Here is a 15287-nt window from a genome sequence, read left to right on the forward strand (position 1 = left end):
CAGAGGTGGTTCTGGATATGATCTGGATCTGATTCTTACCTCATCATGTTCTCGATGCTCTGCTCTTTGACTTTAATATCTAACAATAAAAACAAAAGAAGAAGAAAACTGTATTAAACACATCTCGCACTGTTTTTACTTTTAAGCTCTAAACATGCACTTACACACCAACAGTCATTAAGAAACCATTTGCTTTGAAGACTATCAAAAAAAATCTGTTTGTATTTTTCTAATATCCCTTTAAATTAATATCCAATGTAAAATATCTCACAGAAATGTGTCAGGTTTTAAAAAAATAAAAATTCTTACCCGTTAAAAATGGATGCGGCTCAGGGAACAGAGTGGTTTGGGAAGTTGGTAGTTCAATCCCTAGCTCGTCAAATTATCCTCCGAAAAAATCCTCAACCCCAAGTTGCCACGGATGCACACATTAGTGTGAGTGTGTTAATGGTAGATAGAAAGCGCTTAGACAAAAAAGTATTTGTGTGTGTTGGGTAAATGAGGCTTGTGGTAAAAACAATGCTTTGAGTGGTCAGACTAGAAAAGCACTATGCAAGTACAGTACAGAATTTACAAAACATTTCCAAACCATGCTTTTATTTTTACTAGAATCAAGCACAGGACATTAATTAAGCAGAAGAGAATGGATGGATAAGAATGTAAGTAAGTATTCTGGTAAATGGACTGGTTTTTATAGAGCATTTTTCTACTCTGGTTGAGCACTCAAAGCACTTTGAGTACAACCCTCATTCACCGATTCATACAAGCACTTTTTCTGTGCCTAAGTGCTTTCAATCTAACATTCTCACTCTAATGAGTGCATCCATGGATAGTAATAGACAACCTGCTCTACCTCCTGAGCCACAGCTACCCAGTTACCAATTTGGTAAACAATTTCTTGTCATATTGGAAACTGAAGGTCTTGAGGTTTAGACAACAGACCACATAACATTACAAAAAAAAAACTTGCATAACATTATAAAACATTATAAAAAATACTGTCAACTGCCAGTGATATCCCTCACACATCCATAGTACAAATTTCAAAAATATGTCACCTTGTTCCCGAGTTGTCTCATTCACACACTTTTAAGAAAATTTGACCTCTGACCTTGAGGTCAAGGTCACTGATTATTTGGACTCATCTGAGACTTTTAGCAAACACACCTATGGCAGGGGTCCCCAATCCCAGTCTGCGAGGGCCGGTGTCCCTGCAGGTTTTAGATGTGTCCTTGATCCATCACAGCTGATTTAAATGGATAAATCACCTTCTCAACATGTCTTGAAGTTCTCCAGAGGCCTGGTAATGAACTAATCATGTGATTCAGGTGTGTTGACCCAGAGTGAGATCTAAAACCTGCAGGGACACCGGCCCTCGCAGACTGGGATTGGGGACCCCTGACCTATTGTATCGATTTTAAGCTCCTATGTCGCCCTGTTCTTGATTTATCACATTCACAAACTTGGGTTTCCATGAAACTTGCCCTCCTGGTCGGCAGGGTGAAAACAATACACCATCAGTCTTTTACAGCTGAGGAATAAAAATGTAAAGTAGGGTGAAAAATTTCAGCAAAATCTTACTATTTTCTGTCAACTAAAGAGAGATCTCACTGATTATGTTACATTATTACATTACACATTATTATATTATTATTTTTGTAATATATTATTGAATGCTCTATTTTAAGCTGTGTAGTGTCTGTAAATAATCTTTTTTAATTATGGCGCAGCTTTTTTAATCACTGATGTTATTTTAGTTGAATAGGGAATGAATAATTCCCTATTATGTTATAAATGTCCAAAGTCATAGTGAATTCTTGGAAAAAAATAAATAAATGGCCCAGCTGGGTGTCCTGCCGTGTTTGTGAAGTCAAAAAACATGGCCGTGCTCTTTTGTGAATGTGTGTGTGGAGAAGTAATAGATGAGCGGTGAGGACACCAGCATCAATCATCCCAGGGACCCCAAATGCCCCAAACGCCCATAAATTAAGAGTCCAGTGGGAGGTGGATGACCTGCTGGTGAGTGGGTGTGTTTTAAATATTCATTACAGGAAAAAAAAACAAGAAAAAAAAGAGCCTCAGATGGCCGTCAGCATTATTTCAGATTAATTCACAATGACTGTGTTTTGAGTCTGACTTTTGTTTGCATATTTTCAATAATGTTTTACATTTTTAATAAATTTTTGATGTTAAAATGCCTTATTTCATCATTTCATTATTAATTGTTTGCTAAATTGTACTACTTTTCTTGGATATATGAAACTATATGTATTAGAGGATTATAATATATTTTTTTTACTCATTTTGTGCTTTTTGGCTACTTAAAATGAAATTTTCAGAAATTTCAGTGGTATCAAATATATCTAATTTTATTCTATAATCCTTTGCTAGAAATTCATTTTTTTTGTTTTACATTATAATTCCATCTTGGATATTGTGGATTTTATTTTAGGAGATTTGTCTGTCTTTGTGTGCAAGCCTCACCCAGCAAACAGAGTGTGTGCAGTCCAGCTGTTCTGTTTTTACAAATTTTGTCGTAGAAGCTCTCTGGTCTCCACGTCTCTGTCCAAAACACTACCGACACAGTTTCTCCAAAATTATACAGCTGAAACACACAAACACACACAGACAAACACGTTTCCATCACATCAAAGGGCTTTTTTTCCAACAGCTATTTCCAGGAGAATCACAGTTTCTTGTCCCTCAAAAGGAAGCGAGGCCTCACAATGTGATAATGTAAGCGAGTGTATATTCAAATATGTGACTGTAAAATGGTTGATTGACATTTTTTATTTCACTGGTTAGAAAACATAAACATACTCCAGGAGGTAGCTATATCAATGTCTTCGTGAATGGAAATACAGAGAAACAGTGAAGTTTAGAAAAAATGATCTGAACAGATGAAACCAAGATGAACTTACACCAGAAGGATGGGAACAGAAAAGCATGGAGGAGGCAGTGTTATTTAATGGGCATGTACAGCTACCAGTGGAACCAGTTAACTGTTTTAGAAGTGGTATGATGTACAGGACTTTCTGTACGCTTGGCTTGGATACAACTAAAAACTACAAACTGATTGTGCAGAACTTCACACAGCAAATGGACAATGAACCAAAGTAAACTGCAAAAGTAACAAGAGTTTCTAAAGCCAAAGAAATGGGATGTTCTTCAATTTCCATTCCAGTCACATTATCTCAGCTCACAGTGCATGCTTTTCAAAACTGAAGTCAGAGTGACCCACAAAGCAAAACGTGAAGGCAGTTTCAATAAACGACAAGCACAAAATCTCAAGGGTTGAAACACAGTATTTGCTGATATCTATGTGTTTTAGACTGCAGGGAGAGAGTTTCATCAAAGTATTAAAAACAATCATATTTAAAATTGTGTTAGTTTGTCCAAATACTTTTGAGAGTGAAAAATGGGGGACTATGCAGTCATGTGCAGAAGTCTTGGGCCATTTCTTTATAATTAAATTAAATTTTATTTATATAGCACCAAATTACAACAAGAGTTGCCTCAACACACTTATACTGTGCTAGGACACTGGGAAACAAGTGCAGTTGTTTCTTCAAATGTGCAAACATAAATAGAAATATAGTATATACGCTAATGTTTTGTTTCAAGTCTCCAAGCTTGAAAGTCAATATTTGGTATGACTAGGGATGGGTATCGTTTAGGTTTTATCCGATACCAGTACCAAACCGGTACTTTTGAAACGGTGCCGGTGCTTAAACGGTGCTCGAACCGGTGCTCGAACCGGTGCTTAAAGAATGGAGAACACAAAATTGGTCCAAAAACCTCTCATGTTCAGCTGTTTTTTTGTAAAAAGATAACAATGTTAGCCTTTTCTGCAGCTATAGGGGATTTATGGTATCACTCTTGGCTGGAAGCAGTGCTTAAACAATGGAAAAAACACCAACTTTGTCCAAAAACCTCTCATGTTTAACTGTTTCCCACTTTTTCTTTGGTCATTTTAGCCTTTTTGGCCAGGGTGAAGGGAGTATCTGCCATCAAACAAGACAGCTGCATGTAGCTACAACGGTGTTTGCTAGTTCACCTTACGTGCATTAATGTAATAACGTGGTTAGCCTACTCAACGTAAATTACACACGAACAACATTAAGCTACTCACGCAGAGAAGAACGGCTGCTGCTGACATCATCATCCTCATCATTTCTGCTACGCTGACAGGGCTAGGGGCCAGGACTCTACTCTTCGGGTTTTTGGGGGATGTTGCTAACTCCGGTCCGATAACAGGCACCACACCCGCAGTAGATGTGCTCGGTGTGAGGTCTCGCAGCAAGCTATCAAACACGGCGCATTTCTCGGCTTTTAACAAAATGCTATACGTCGCCAGGTGTTTCATCGGATTCGAGGAGTTACCTCCTTTGCACAGTATCAGCTTAAAGCACTTGTTGCAGGCTGCTGAGTTTGCATCTTTTGCTGTGAAGTACAGCCAGACTTTTGACTGCTTCGCCTTGGGCGTTTTTAATCTGTAGCTCTGCTCTAAAAGAACGTACGTACCTGGGCCCGCCTACTACGCTTGCAAAGGTAAAACGATTGGCTAGAATCCAAAGTGTATGACATCTCAGGAAAAAAAAGCACAGAAATAAAGCACTGAAATGTGCGCTGCTTTTCGGTCTGGTTACTACCGTTTATGTCAGAACACCGGTACCCATCCCTAGGTATGACCACCTTTATTCTTCAACAATGACTGAACTCTTAGACAAGATTTCTTCTAATTTTGTTAAGCAGTCCTCGGGAATAGTTCACCATAGTTCTTTGGATGTTGGCCGACTTTTTGTTCAATTCTCTGTCAAGATAATCTCGCACTGCTTCAATATTGTTGATGATAAATAAATAAAATTTAATTCCGTTATTTACAGCCCTGTGTCAGACTGGCACAGTCTGACACAGGCTGAAAGCTAGAGGCTCTGCCTCCCTTTCATGTTTTTCTACCTAGAAACCTCTTGCACTCCAAGAGTGAAGTGTTCTACTGGGGTGATAGTATATGAGGAGAAGGATTATAAATTTGATTTGGGTTTAACACAGAATCAATGAAGAGAAGGCTATAAAGGAGAAATATGCGCTCTCTTTCTTGTCCCTGTCAGTACTCTTGCTGTAGCACTTTGGATCAACTGAAGACTTTTCAGGAAGTTTTTAGGACATCCTGATAATAATGGATTCAAATAGACCAGCCTAGAAGCAATAAATGTATGAAATAGCTTTTCAGTATCACTCAAAGACAGGATGTTTTTAATTTTAGAGATAAAAAAGCAATCCTACATATTTGTTTAATATGCACACTGAAGTACATTTCCTGGTCAAAAATGACTCCATGAGTCCTCACATTGTTACTGGAGGCCAAAGTAATGCCATCCAGAGCAAGTGTCTGGTTAGACATCACGTTTTTAGATTTTTAGGGCCGAGTACAATAACCTCATATTTGTCTGGTTTTAGAAGCAGGAAATTGGAAGCCATCCAGGTCTTTATATCTTTAAGATATTAATGCAGTTTAACTAATTACTGTGTGACATCTGGTTTTATGGATCAATAAAGCTGAGTAGTGACCGCATAGCAGTGGAAATGCATGTTGTGCTGCCTTCTTCTAATACTGCCTAACATGTATAATGTAAACAGAATTGGTTCTAGCACTTTTGCGACACACTGCTAGTAACAAAGTTCCTAAAGATGCAATTAAAAAGTGGTTCTTTGCTAAGTTGTCTCTTATGTGTAGACATAACACTGGCTCTTAAGTGTGGAACTCCAAATTAATGTGTTATACTTCCCATTTATATGACCCCTTTGTTAAATCATGAATTAACTGCAATCAACTACATTTTTCGGAAAGCTGAGCTCAACTTCACCCATTCTGAAATACTGCCAGACTTGTTGAATCTAGAAATCATTTAACAAAGTGACATAGGCTTGATGGTCTCAAAAGGGAAAACATCATACAAAAGGGAACTTAAGAATAGAGGATAAATAAAATCATTATTTTATGGAAAGGATTTTATGGAAAGGATTATAAAGCCATTCATAAGGCTTTCGGACTCCAGAGAACCAAAGTGAGACTTATTAGCCACAAATGGAGAAAAGTGGTAAACCTTCACAAAAAACCCAGAACAACATCTAAAGAACTGCAGGCCTCACTCCTCTCAGTTAAGGTTAGAGTTCATGATTCAACAATAAGAATGAGACTGGGCAAGAATGGCATTCATGGGAGAGTTCCAAGAAGAAAACCACTGCTGACCAAAAAAGGACACAAAGGCTCGTGTTTGCCAAAAACATCTTCATGATCCCCAAGACTTTTGGGAAAATAAGCCTCCCTGTATAATTTCTTAGCATAATCAGCCTCATTAAGATGGAGGTCCTTCCCAAGAATATTACATATCTTTTTTTCCTTTGTAGATTCCTGTTTGTAGTTCCTAAAGATGCAATTAAAAAGTGGTTCTTTGCCAAGCTGTCTCTTATGTGTAGACATAACACTGGCTCTTAAGTGCTTTACATTTTTGAATGATTGGGTGGTGCAACAACAAAAAAAACCATTTGAAAATGGTTTAGGTACAAGAACTGGACTGAAAATTAATATTATTAATAATAATAATGATAATGAAGAAGAAGAAGAAGAAGAAGAAGAAGAAGAATGCCCAAAGAAACACTCTGAATGACCTTTAGAAAGGCTGGAGAACTATTAGTCACATGTTGACCGCTTGGTTTACAATCCTCTGTGGTGGGTTACAGAGGCAACATTTCTAATTTTTTTAACCTTTCTATAAATGTGCCTGGACCTGACTGAACACACATCAAGATGCTAGCCAATGCTCAGTAACAGAGGGCGTTGTTAATCAGTTTTACATACATAGAATACCCAACAATCAAATGACGTCCTATGAACAGCACTTGGTAGTGGTGGGAAAGAAGAACTCTTTATTTTTTTTATTTTTTTAAAATCGAGAAGAGAACTCCAGCAGAACCAATCAGCAGGGGGCACCATCTGCCACTGGCAACTCAAGATCCAGAAAAGAGACACAGAGTCCTAATGTGCATGTGCTAATGTGACTGAATGCAAATTAACAAAAAGGAGCTCATGAAAGGTGCTGAACAGTGAAATTCTGATAAGCTGTTCTTGGATAAATGTTTTTTTCTGATAATTGTTAGTTTTATCTATAATTAAAACACCATCAAAAAAATTAATATACTGTTTGTTTTATAGAGAAAAGCACTGAAGGACTCCAGTTGTGAGTGTGAGTGCATAGCACCTAGAGGAAGGAATAGAGCTCATTTGCATGTGTCCTTTCTCATTAGCATATTAACTACTCCCACTGGAAATGCTGTCTTTACATTAATGCTAATCTTTGCGTGTTTGCATGAGGAGGAGCTGCAGCTGGGTTCTGCTCTATGATTGGCTGCTCTGACAGCTCAGTTATTGATGAGGTGGCATTATCGAGAGGTGTTTACTGTGACAACCATAGTTTAAAAAGGTTCATCATGAGCTGCAGCTGCACTCATGACACATAAATACAAACACAGATTGTGCATAAAAAATGGAAGTGGTTTCCGAGTCTGAAACATCAAGCCAGTGTTCGACTCCTCCAGTTGTTTAAAAACCAGCTCTCTTGATCTGTCACCTCAGTAAACACTTTTCTGGTGACTCAATTTTGCTTAATCCCTTTTGAAAATTATGGTCCTTAGTAGGCTTAGAAAGGATGACAAATTCTTGACTTTACAGTCAAATCCAAGCCTTGCTTGTCAATCATGAACAACTCCTCCAGGGGAAGCATCATGGGGCTTGCCACGATGAGCCCGCAGGCTCCACAAGCAGCCGGCTACGCCAGAGCAGACCGAGCTCTGGGCCCAGAAACTCGAGACCCAAGGACATCCCACCCCCCAGCGGGAGCCAGACAGAGCCAGGGGCCCAAGCCCTGCAAGCAGGTGCCAGGAGCGAGCCAGTACAAACCCGAGCTCCCAGCCTTGGACACCAAGAACCACCAATGTACCAGCCAGTGGGGGCACCAGCCACTGGCAGGGAGTGTGGTGGGGGGATATAGGCCCCCACACTTGGGGGGCTGAGATGTACCAAGAGAGAAGAGGAGATCTGACCTGACACATAGACATAGACAAACAGGCACACAAAGATATACAACCACCCAGCACACTCATACTCCCAGGTCCAGGCACCAATACCCCAGGAAGGGCAGTCAGTCCCCGGACCCAGAAGATTGTCTCTGTCATTCTAGGGTGGAGACAAGCAGACCTGCCCTGGTCCCCTCAGCAGCAGAGCAGGCCATCAGCCCAGACCCCGACCAGGCAGCCAGCACCTCCTCCCAGCCACCAGTCCCGGATGACAAACAGAGAAATGTGGTGTTGATGCGTGCTGTTTTAAAGTGCATTTAAAACTTTTTTTCTTTTTTTAAACGGCATAGATGACCCTCTGCCAGACAACATCTAAGATCAGCATGGCCCCTTCCAGAACTCTCAATGCCTACATGCAATTTAAAATTGAGAAGCCACCAGCAGGAGAAGTGAAGCTGAATGAATAGACACCCTAACGCCACCCCCCTCGTCTGGATGCTGTTCAATATTCCCACCCCCAAGACACTCCATGTATGTGTCATGAGAACGTAAGGCCCCAGTGCATGCAGCAACCCCAAACCCCGTCAAAACACCAGCTAGGACCCAAGCCCCTGGGGCCCAGCCAGAACCAGAGCATGGAGGTGGTACACCCAGTCACCAAGCCCACCCCGGACTCACCCAGCGCAGCTACCAGGCCGGTAACCAACACCAGGTGTATTGCCTTGACAGTGTGAGCAGGTGTTAGATCAGCGGTCCCCTATCTTTTTTGTGCCACAGACCGGTTTATGTCTGACAATATTTTCACGGAAGTAAAACCAGTACCGGTACCAAAAAAAAGATTTATTCATAACACACGGGAAAACACCCAGGGAAACCAAGTTAATGATAAAAACGATACAAAAAACCCCTGATAAAAACCAATAAAAACCCTGAAAACCATAAATTTCACACCCGAGCCTCAACTCTCGCCGCCCGGTACCAAACGACTCACTGACCGGTACCAGTCCGTGGCCGGAGGGTTGGGTACCGCTGTGTTAGATGACACAAAACCCATCCTGAACATCAGTTGGCCTGTATAGTGCACTCTATGCAGGATTCTCAATTGTATTCATTGGGGTTTTAAAACATAACTGAGACCAGTCAAAATTAACTCATAGATCTGCCTCCCATTTCACAATAAGAAGGGATATTGATTAATCTATTTTGGACAGTATCCTGTATATTGAGACAGTAAATTTGGGGGTTTTGAGATGAAGGAATTCCACCACACTTGATGGTGCTTGTAATTAGACTTGATTAGGCTTGAATTTCGTTTTTACTATAAACTTAATTAGTTAATATTCTAAAAATCTATTCCAGTTATTTCCACAGTGTAAAACTAATTTGTCAAATGGAATAAAGTCTACTGAATCGAATATATGTTTGAAAGAATAGAGTGAGTGTGATCTCTCAGTAGTTGCAACACACCCTCTGGTCCCCCTTCTTAAAGATGGGGACCACCACCCCAGTCTGCCAGTCCTGCATCCAAATATGGTCACTTCTGGTCACAGTGACTCTATTCCTTCTATTATCAGCACTGACTCCTAGGCAGTGAACAGAGTAGAAACCATCAGGCTACACACATAAACAGCAGCTTTCCTTCCTGCATTTTCAAACCAGTTTCATCTCTGAACTTTAGTCCCCTGTGGAATTATTACATTATTGTTGTTGCTTGCCACTAGGTGGAAAAATATAAAGAAGTTAAAAAAAAATTGCAGAAAAAGAAAAGGGGATGTGTTTGAGTCTGTGTATGGAAGTTCTGCTTCACAGACTCAGTTCAGGAAAAAATTACCTGCAAACCACAGCAGCCCACTGCATTCATGATGGAGGCATTGTGAATGACTTTGTATGGTATCCCAGCATTCACTGCTCTCAGCACTAGGTCACTGTGTGTGGTGGCTCTGCAGAAGGACACATAAAACAAGGGCAGCCTTTTCTTATAAAATACACAAAATCAACTCAGCTGCTATATACCTGGTGCCTATGTAACAGCAAACTAGCTGACAATGAGTTGCCTCATTATTATTACAGTAAACTAACCAATGAAGATAACAAGTTTTCCCCACTTTTGTGTTGGGCAGATTGAATGACAGAGTCATGTAAAGATGCTGAGGTCACGGACAGGTCAAACCTCAGTGGGATTAATAAAAAGCTTCATAGTTTTCAGTGGGCCAAAAAAGAACCAGTGTTTTTTTTTGATGAAAAACTGAGTCTGAAATTCCCACGGACAAGACTATAGAGCTTGTATATTCCAGTCAGCAGGCGAGCTGCTCAGCACTCTGTTATTATGTCTGAGAGGAATAATGTGGCTTTGGGCAGAAATCTGCTGAAATGTAAAAACTCTGCTCTGACACAAACTCTGTGGTTTTATCTGCCTCTGCTGCTCTCCACTACACTCCATGTGCTGACATAGCATACTTTGGATCTGTGGGATCAATCTGAGCTGCTGCTGCTTATACAGTCCAGAAACATTGTGACTCACCCAAATGGGTCGCCCACCACCAGAAATGCCACATCAGTGACATCTGCATCCTCCAGGATTTGATCTGCTCCTTGTTCAACTAGATCTCGGTCTGCTAGGATCAGCTGCTTCCCATAGTACTCCTCCTGAAGCAAAGAAACATACTGTTAGGATATTTTAACACGAATACTCAGAGCAGACAGGTACTATTGAAGTAGCTGTTATTTTCTATTTAGTTCTCACTCTGCTGAGACCCTGCATTGAATAAGCAAAAGATGGATGGACTGGTAATTATAAAGTACTAATTGGAGCGTTCAAATCACTTTCAACTACAAGTCTCATTTACCCAATCACAGGCGCACATTCATACTGAACTTTAATCTATACCTAAACACTTTCTTATAGTCATATGCACCCACTCACACTCTGGTGGTAATCGGAGGGCAACTCAGTCTTTAGTATCATGCCCAAGAATACTTTGACATGTGGACTGGAGCAGCTGGGGATCGATTCACCAACCTTCTGATTGCACCTTTGGCTGTGCTCTGCTCTACAACTCCAAGATTCCTCACAGTGTTACTGGAGGCTAAGGTAATGCGATCCAGAGTAAGCATATGGTTACATATTTCTAAGATTTTAGGGCCGAGTACAATAACTTTATCTGAATTCAGAACAGGAAATTAGAGGTCATCCAGGTCTTTATGTCTTAAAGACATTCCTGCAGCTTAACTAACTGGTGTGTGTTATCTGGCTTTAAGGACTGATAAAGTTGGATGTCATCTGCATAGAGAGACATCAGCCCATACACCGTGCTGCCCTGGCAGACTGAGTGGGTGCTAAGGAACCTGAATGTGAGCTGGGAGCTGATGCTGCACACTCATGGGGGTCAGAAGGTCGTGTTGGAGCAGAGCCAAGCGTACTTCTTAAGAGTCCTCCGCGATCGTCTGCTGGAGCGTTGGGCGCTTCCCATCCTACCATCATATCAGCAGCATCCAGCTGTAGTCAGGAAGGAGACAGCCAAGAAGATGGCCTGGCGGTCTAGGATTTTAAACCTGGATATGCAGACTCATCCGTATAAGTTCATCGGCAAAGACGGACAGATCAGGCACCGGCATCTGGAGGGGTCAGAGTAACGTGGCCTTCATCATGATCAGCCTGGACTTCCACAGGCTGGTGGAGAAGCCCCCGTGGACGACTCAGACCCTGAATTTGGTCTCCACGGCTACACTCTGCACTTTGTCCTGCACAACACCAGCACCCAGATCTTGTCGTGACACTTTTGGCAGCTCTCCTGTGTGAAGGTCATCAGCAGGACCAATGTGTCCCAGCATCAACCGCTGTCTGGAAGCATCTGGCTGCCCTGGAAGAGTGAGGAGCTGGAGGACCTAGTGGAGAACTGCTGCATCATGACGTTGACCCTGCTGGATGAGTTCCAGAAACCCTTCTGGTGCGTCAGCGCCCCCATCACCGTCTTCATGGTAAAATCTGAGTCGTTCAACTACAGCGGCAACGACTTTCTGATGGTGTACCGCAGCTCTGAGGGGCGGGTAAAGATGAAGCTCATCTGGCTGAAGGAGCAGCAGCAGTTCTTCCTCATCAGCCTCATGCTTTAGGTCTCCATCCTCAACCCGCACTTCAGCACCAAGTACAAAAGGTGAACTGGTCCAGTTTCATGTGTAATATCAATTTGACATTTGACTTATCAATTAAAAGATAAAAGCTTGAATTTTAATTCAAGAGAAGAGATTCTGGATTCTGGTGCACTGTTGCCTCACAGCAAGAAGGTCCTGACTTCAATTCCACCATCAGGCCGGGTCTTTCTGTGTGGAGTTTGCATGTTCTCCCTGTGTTTGCGTGGGTTCTCTCCAGATACTCCGGCTTCCTCCCACAGTCCAAAGACATGCAGGTGATTTTCGTAAAAGCTGTTAATATGACCAGTTCTGAATCCTTATTGGTACTTATAAAGACTGTGGCATCAAAGATATTCATTCATTTGTTTGTAAAAAACAGTTTTCCAAATTATTTTTGAGGATTGAAAGATTAGAAAATTGTCTATAAATATTAATTACCAATGGATCTAAGTTACTGTTCTTGAGAATTGGAGTAATTAAGGTATATTTAATAGAAACAATGAAAATGCTAGTCTATAGAGAGCTGCTGATAATATGTACTAAATAATTTGTAAAACAGTGAGATACAGATTTGAACAATTTATTGTGGATGGGATCAAGTAAAGAGATGCGAGATTTAACTGATGAATAATTTCTTTCAGATTTTTAGCATTTACAGGTGAGAATGAGGACATTGAGCTTGTGGTATCAATTTGATTAAAATGTGAGGAAGTCCAAGATAAATTACTATGAGAGACATTAGAGATCTCTAATACTAGACCGATTGTCTGAAGAAAGAAAGAAATTATTTATTTGCTGAAATAAAATCATTGAATTATTCAATTCAGGACCCAGGACTGAATAAGTAGTTAAAAACAGACTGGATTCGTCTTTTAGATTTACTTTAATTACTCATTGTAAATCATGTGATGTCTTCAAGTAACACGTACTGAAACCCAGTTCTTATGTAAAAAGTAACACATTTCTTCCTAGTTCCTAATCAGTCCTACAGCCAAAACAAGCAGCTCCTCTCCTGGGACGAGCTTTCATTTCAGCCCTGGTCCAAATCCTCCGGATCGTAATGCTCCGGACTCACCAGCGCCTCTTTGCCCACGGTGAGGATGGATGTGTAGGCCTCCAGGTAAACTCTGGAGCAGCTCTTCACCGCCTGCAAACCCTTCACTGTAATGTCTGTGGCGTCTCCGAGCCCCAGACCGATCAGATACAGCATCCTGCCGGTCCCGCCTTCCGTACAGGGTCAGTATTACTGCCGCAGCACTTAACGGAGCTAAAACTTCACAAAAAGAAGCACCCAGGCGTAAAATTTTTCCACATTCACGTGGGGACTCGCTGCGCTACTTGGAATACGGCTTGTCGTGAACTGTTTACAGTTGCGACAGCTACAGCCGCGATACGGTTAATTCTTCAGCGTGCTGACGGCAAGTCCCCCGATTCGCTGATACATGGATCGCATATATTTACAACTTGATTTAGTTTCTTGTTTCTTCTGAAGCGTGAGCTTTGAGATCATATTAGTAGTTTTACTGGAGCTTGGTTTACAAGTGGGTCTGCATGTGTCAATCATGGCAGCAGTCTTTCTGTCGGAAATAAGCGTAAAACCTGTGTATATCTGCCTTCTGAATTACAAGCAGCTCAATGAACTTCATTTTTCTGTCAGGAGAAGCAGAAATGGCTAAAAGTAGAAAGTGTCAGTGTGACGATGGACTCCCTCCTTCAAGGAGACAGAGCTGCAGAGAGGAGTGCAAGACTGCAACTATGCTTCGTGGGGGGGGGGGGGTTATAATTCTTTTCAGATTTCTAGAAATGAGAGCTTCTCCATCCAAAGTGGGATGGATGCCGTTGTTTTTGCCGCAGAAAAGTTCCCAGTTATCTGTAAAACCCACATCGTTTTAGCCACTGTCATTAATTTTACAAGAGCATGCGGTATGTCACTCCAGGTCCGATTGGGGAGGGGATCCGAGAAAAAACAGTCCAACAAAGCAGTTTTCTAATCTCACTGCGCACTCAAAGCACCTCATTCACACAAACACCTTTTCTATGCAAGTTCTTTCCATCTAACACTCACATTCATACTCTGATGAATACATCAGAGAGAACAACTTGGGGTTAGTATCTTGCCCACAAACATTTTGCATGCAGACTGGAAGCAGCCAGGGATCAAACCATTGACCTTCCAATTAGTAGATGACCTCCTGTACCTCCTTCTCTACCTCCCAAGCAACTAAGTAGCTCGGGAGGAGTGCAACTCGGGTGGAGTGCAGGATTTCTCCAGTGGAGAGCTACATTATTACAAACTGAGATCTGTGTGGAACGGCTGACCTGTATGATTTGTAAAAGAACACAAAACATTATCTATCATTAGAGCACAAGCTGTCCGAGTTATGACGTTAATGTCCCATGTCGCTTAAAAAAAAAAGTTTTATAGCACATCTATCGTTGTACATGTACAATGACAATAAAGGGCTATTCTATTCTAATTTTGAAAAAAGAAGTTGACCAATTCTTCCAAGAAGCCATGTCTCAGTCTAGGAGGATGATATATAGTGAGGACTAATACAGGCAGAAATACAGAGTTATTACTAAACTTTAAAAAAAAATATAAAACAGTAATCCCACCACCCCTCCGAGATGTCAAGGAGTGTAACAAAGAGTTGTATCCCAGACAAATTAGTTGTATTTCACTAAAATCTGACCAGTATTCCAGGAGGATTTCTGTGAGCTGTGAGGGATGGGTGCACAACAGATGACTGGCTACTGAAAAATGCATCTGTCCTTCAGCTGAATGAACTAAAATAAGATACAAACCTTTATTAGTCCCACACGCGGGAATTTTTTTGGTATTATGGTAACAGCAAGATCCTTTTTGGGCTTGCCACTCAGCAGGCATCTTGAAATGCCTTTTGAGGAAATACTATTTAAATGAACTTTAATGGTCACATAAAACTGCATACATTTAATTACCATTCATATCTGATTAAAGCCAAACAAACCTACAAAAAATTCAAATCAAAACAAAAAGCATTCAGAAAGTCTATGAACTTTATCCTAAAATAAGTCTGTCACAGTTGAGAGGCAAGAGA

The 15287-nt window shown here is 41.1% G+C and overlaps 1 protein-coding gene across 1 annotated transcript in view; it reads right to left on the reverse strand.

Annotated features, from left to right (window-relative positions):
- dph5 (diphthamide biosynthesis 5) overlaps positions 1-13559 on the reverse strand; it is a 16301-nt gene extending 2742 nt beyond the window's left edge. Inside the window, exons 1-5 of the mRNA XM_031740524.2 lie at positions 13283-13559; positions 10598-10722; positions 9908-10016; positions 2485-2605; positions 40-79 (exon numbers count right to left, since the gene is read on the reverse strand). Of these exons, the coding sequence (XP_031596384.1) occupies positions 40-79; positions 2485-2605; positions 9908-10016; positions 10598-10722; positions 13283-13417 (530 nt within the window). The 5' untranslated portion in view covers positions 13418-13559. The remainder of the gene's footprint in view (positions 1-39; positions 80-2484; positions 2606-9907; positions 10017-10597; positions 10723-13282) is intronic.
- Between the last annotated feature and the right edge of the window lie 1728 nt (positions 13560-15287).

The sequence above is a fragment of the Oreochromis aureus genome, linkage group 17, assembly GCF_013358895.1.
Source record: "Oreochromis aureus strain Israel breed Guangdong linkage group 17, ZZ_aureus, whole genome shotgun sequence".
Lineage (NCBI taxonomy): Eukaryota > Metazoa > Chordata > Actinopteri > Cichliformes > Cichlidae > Oreochromis > Oreochromis aureus.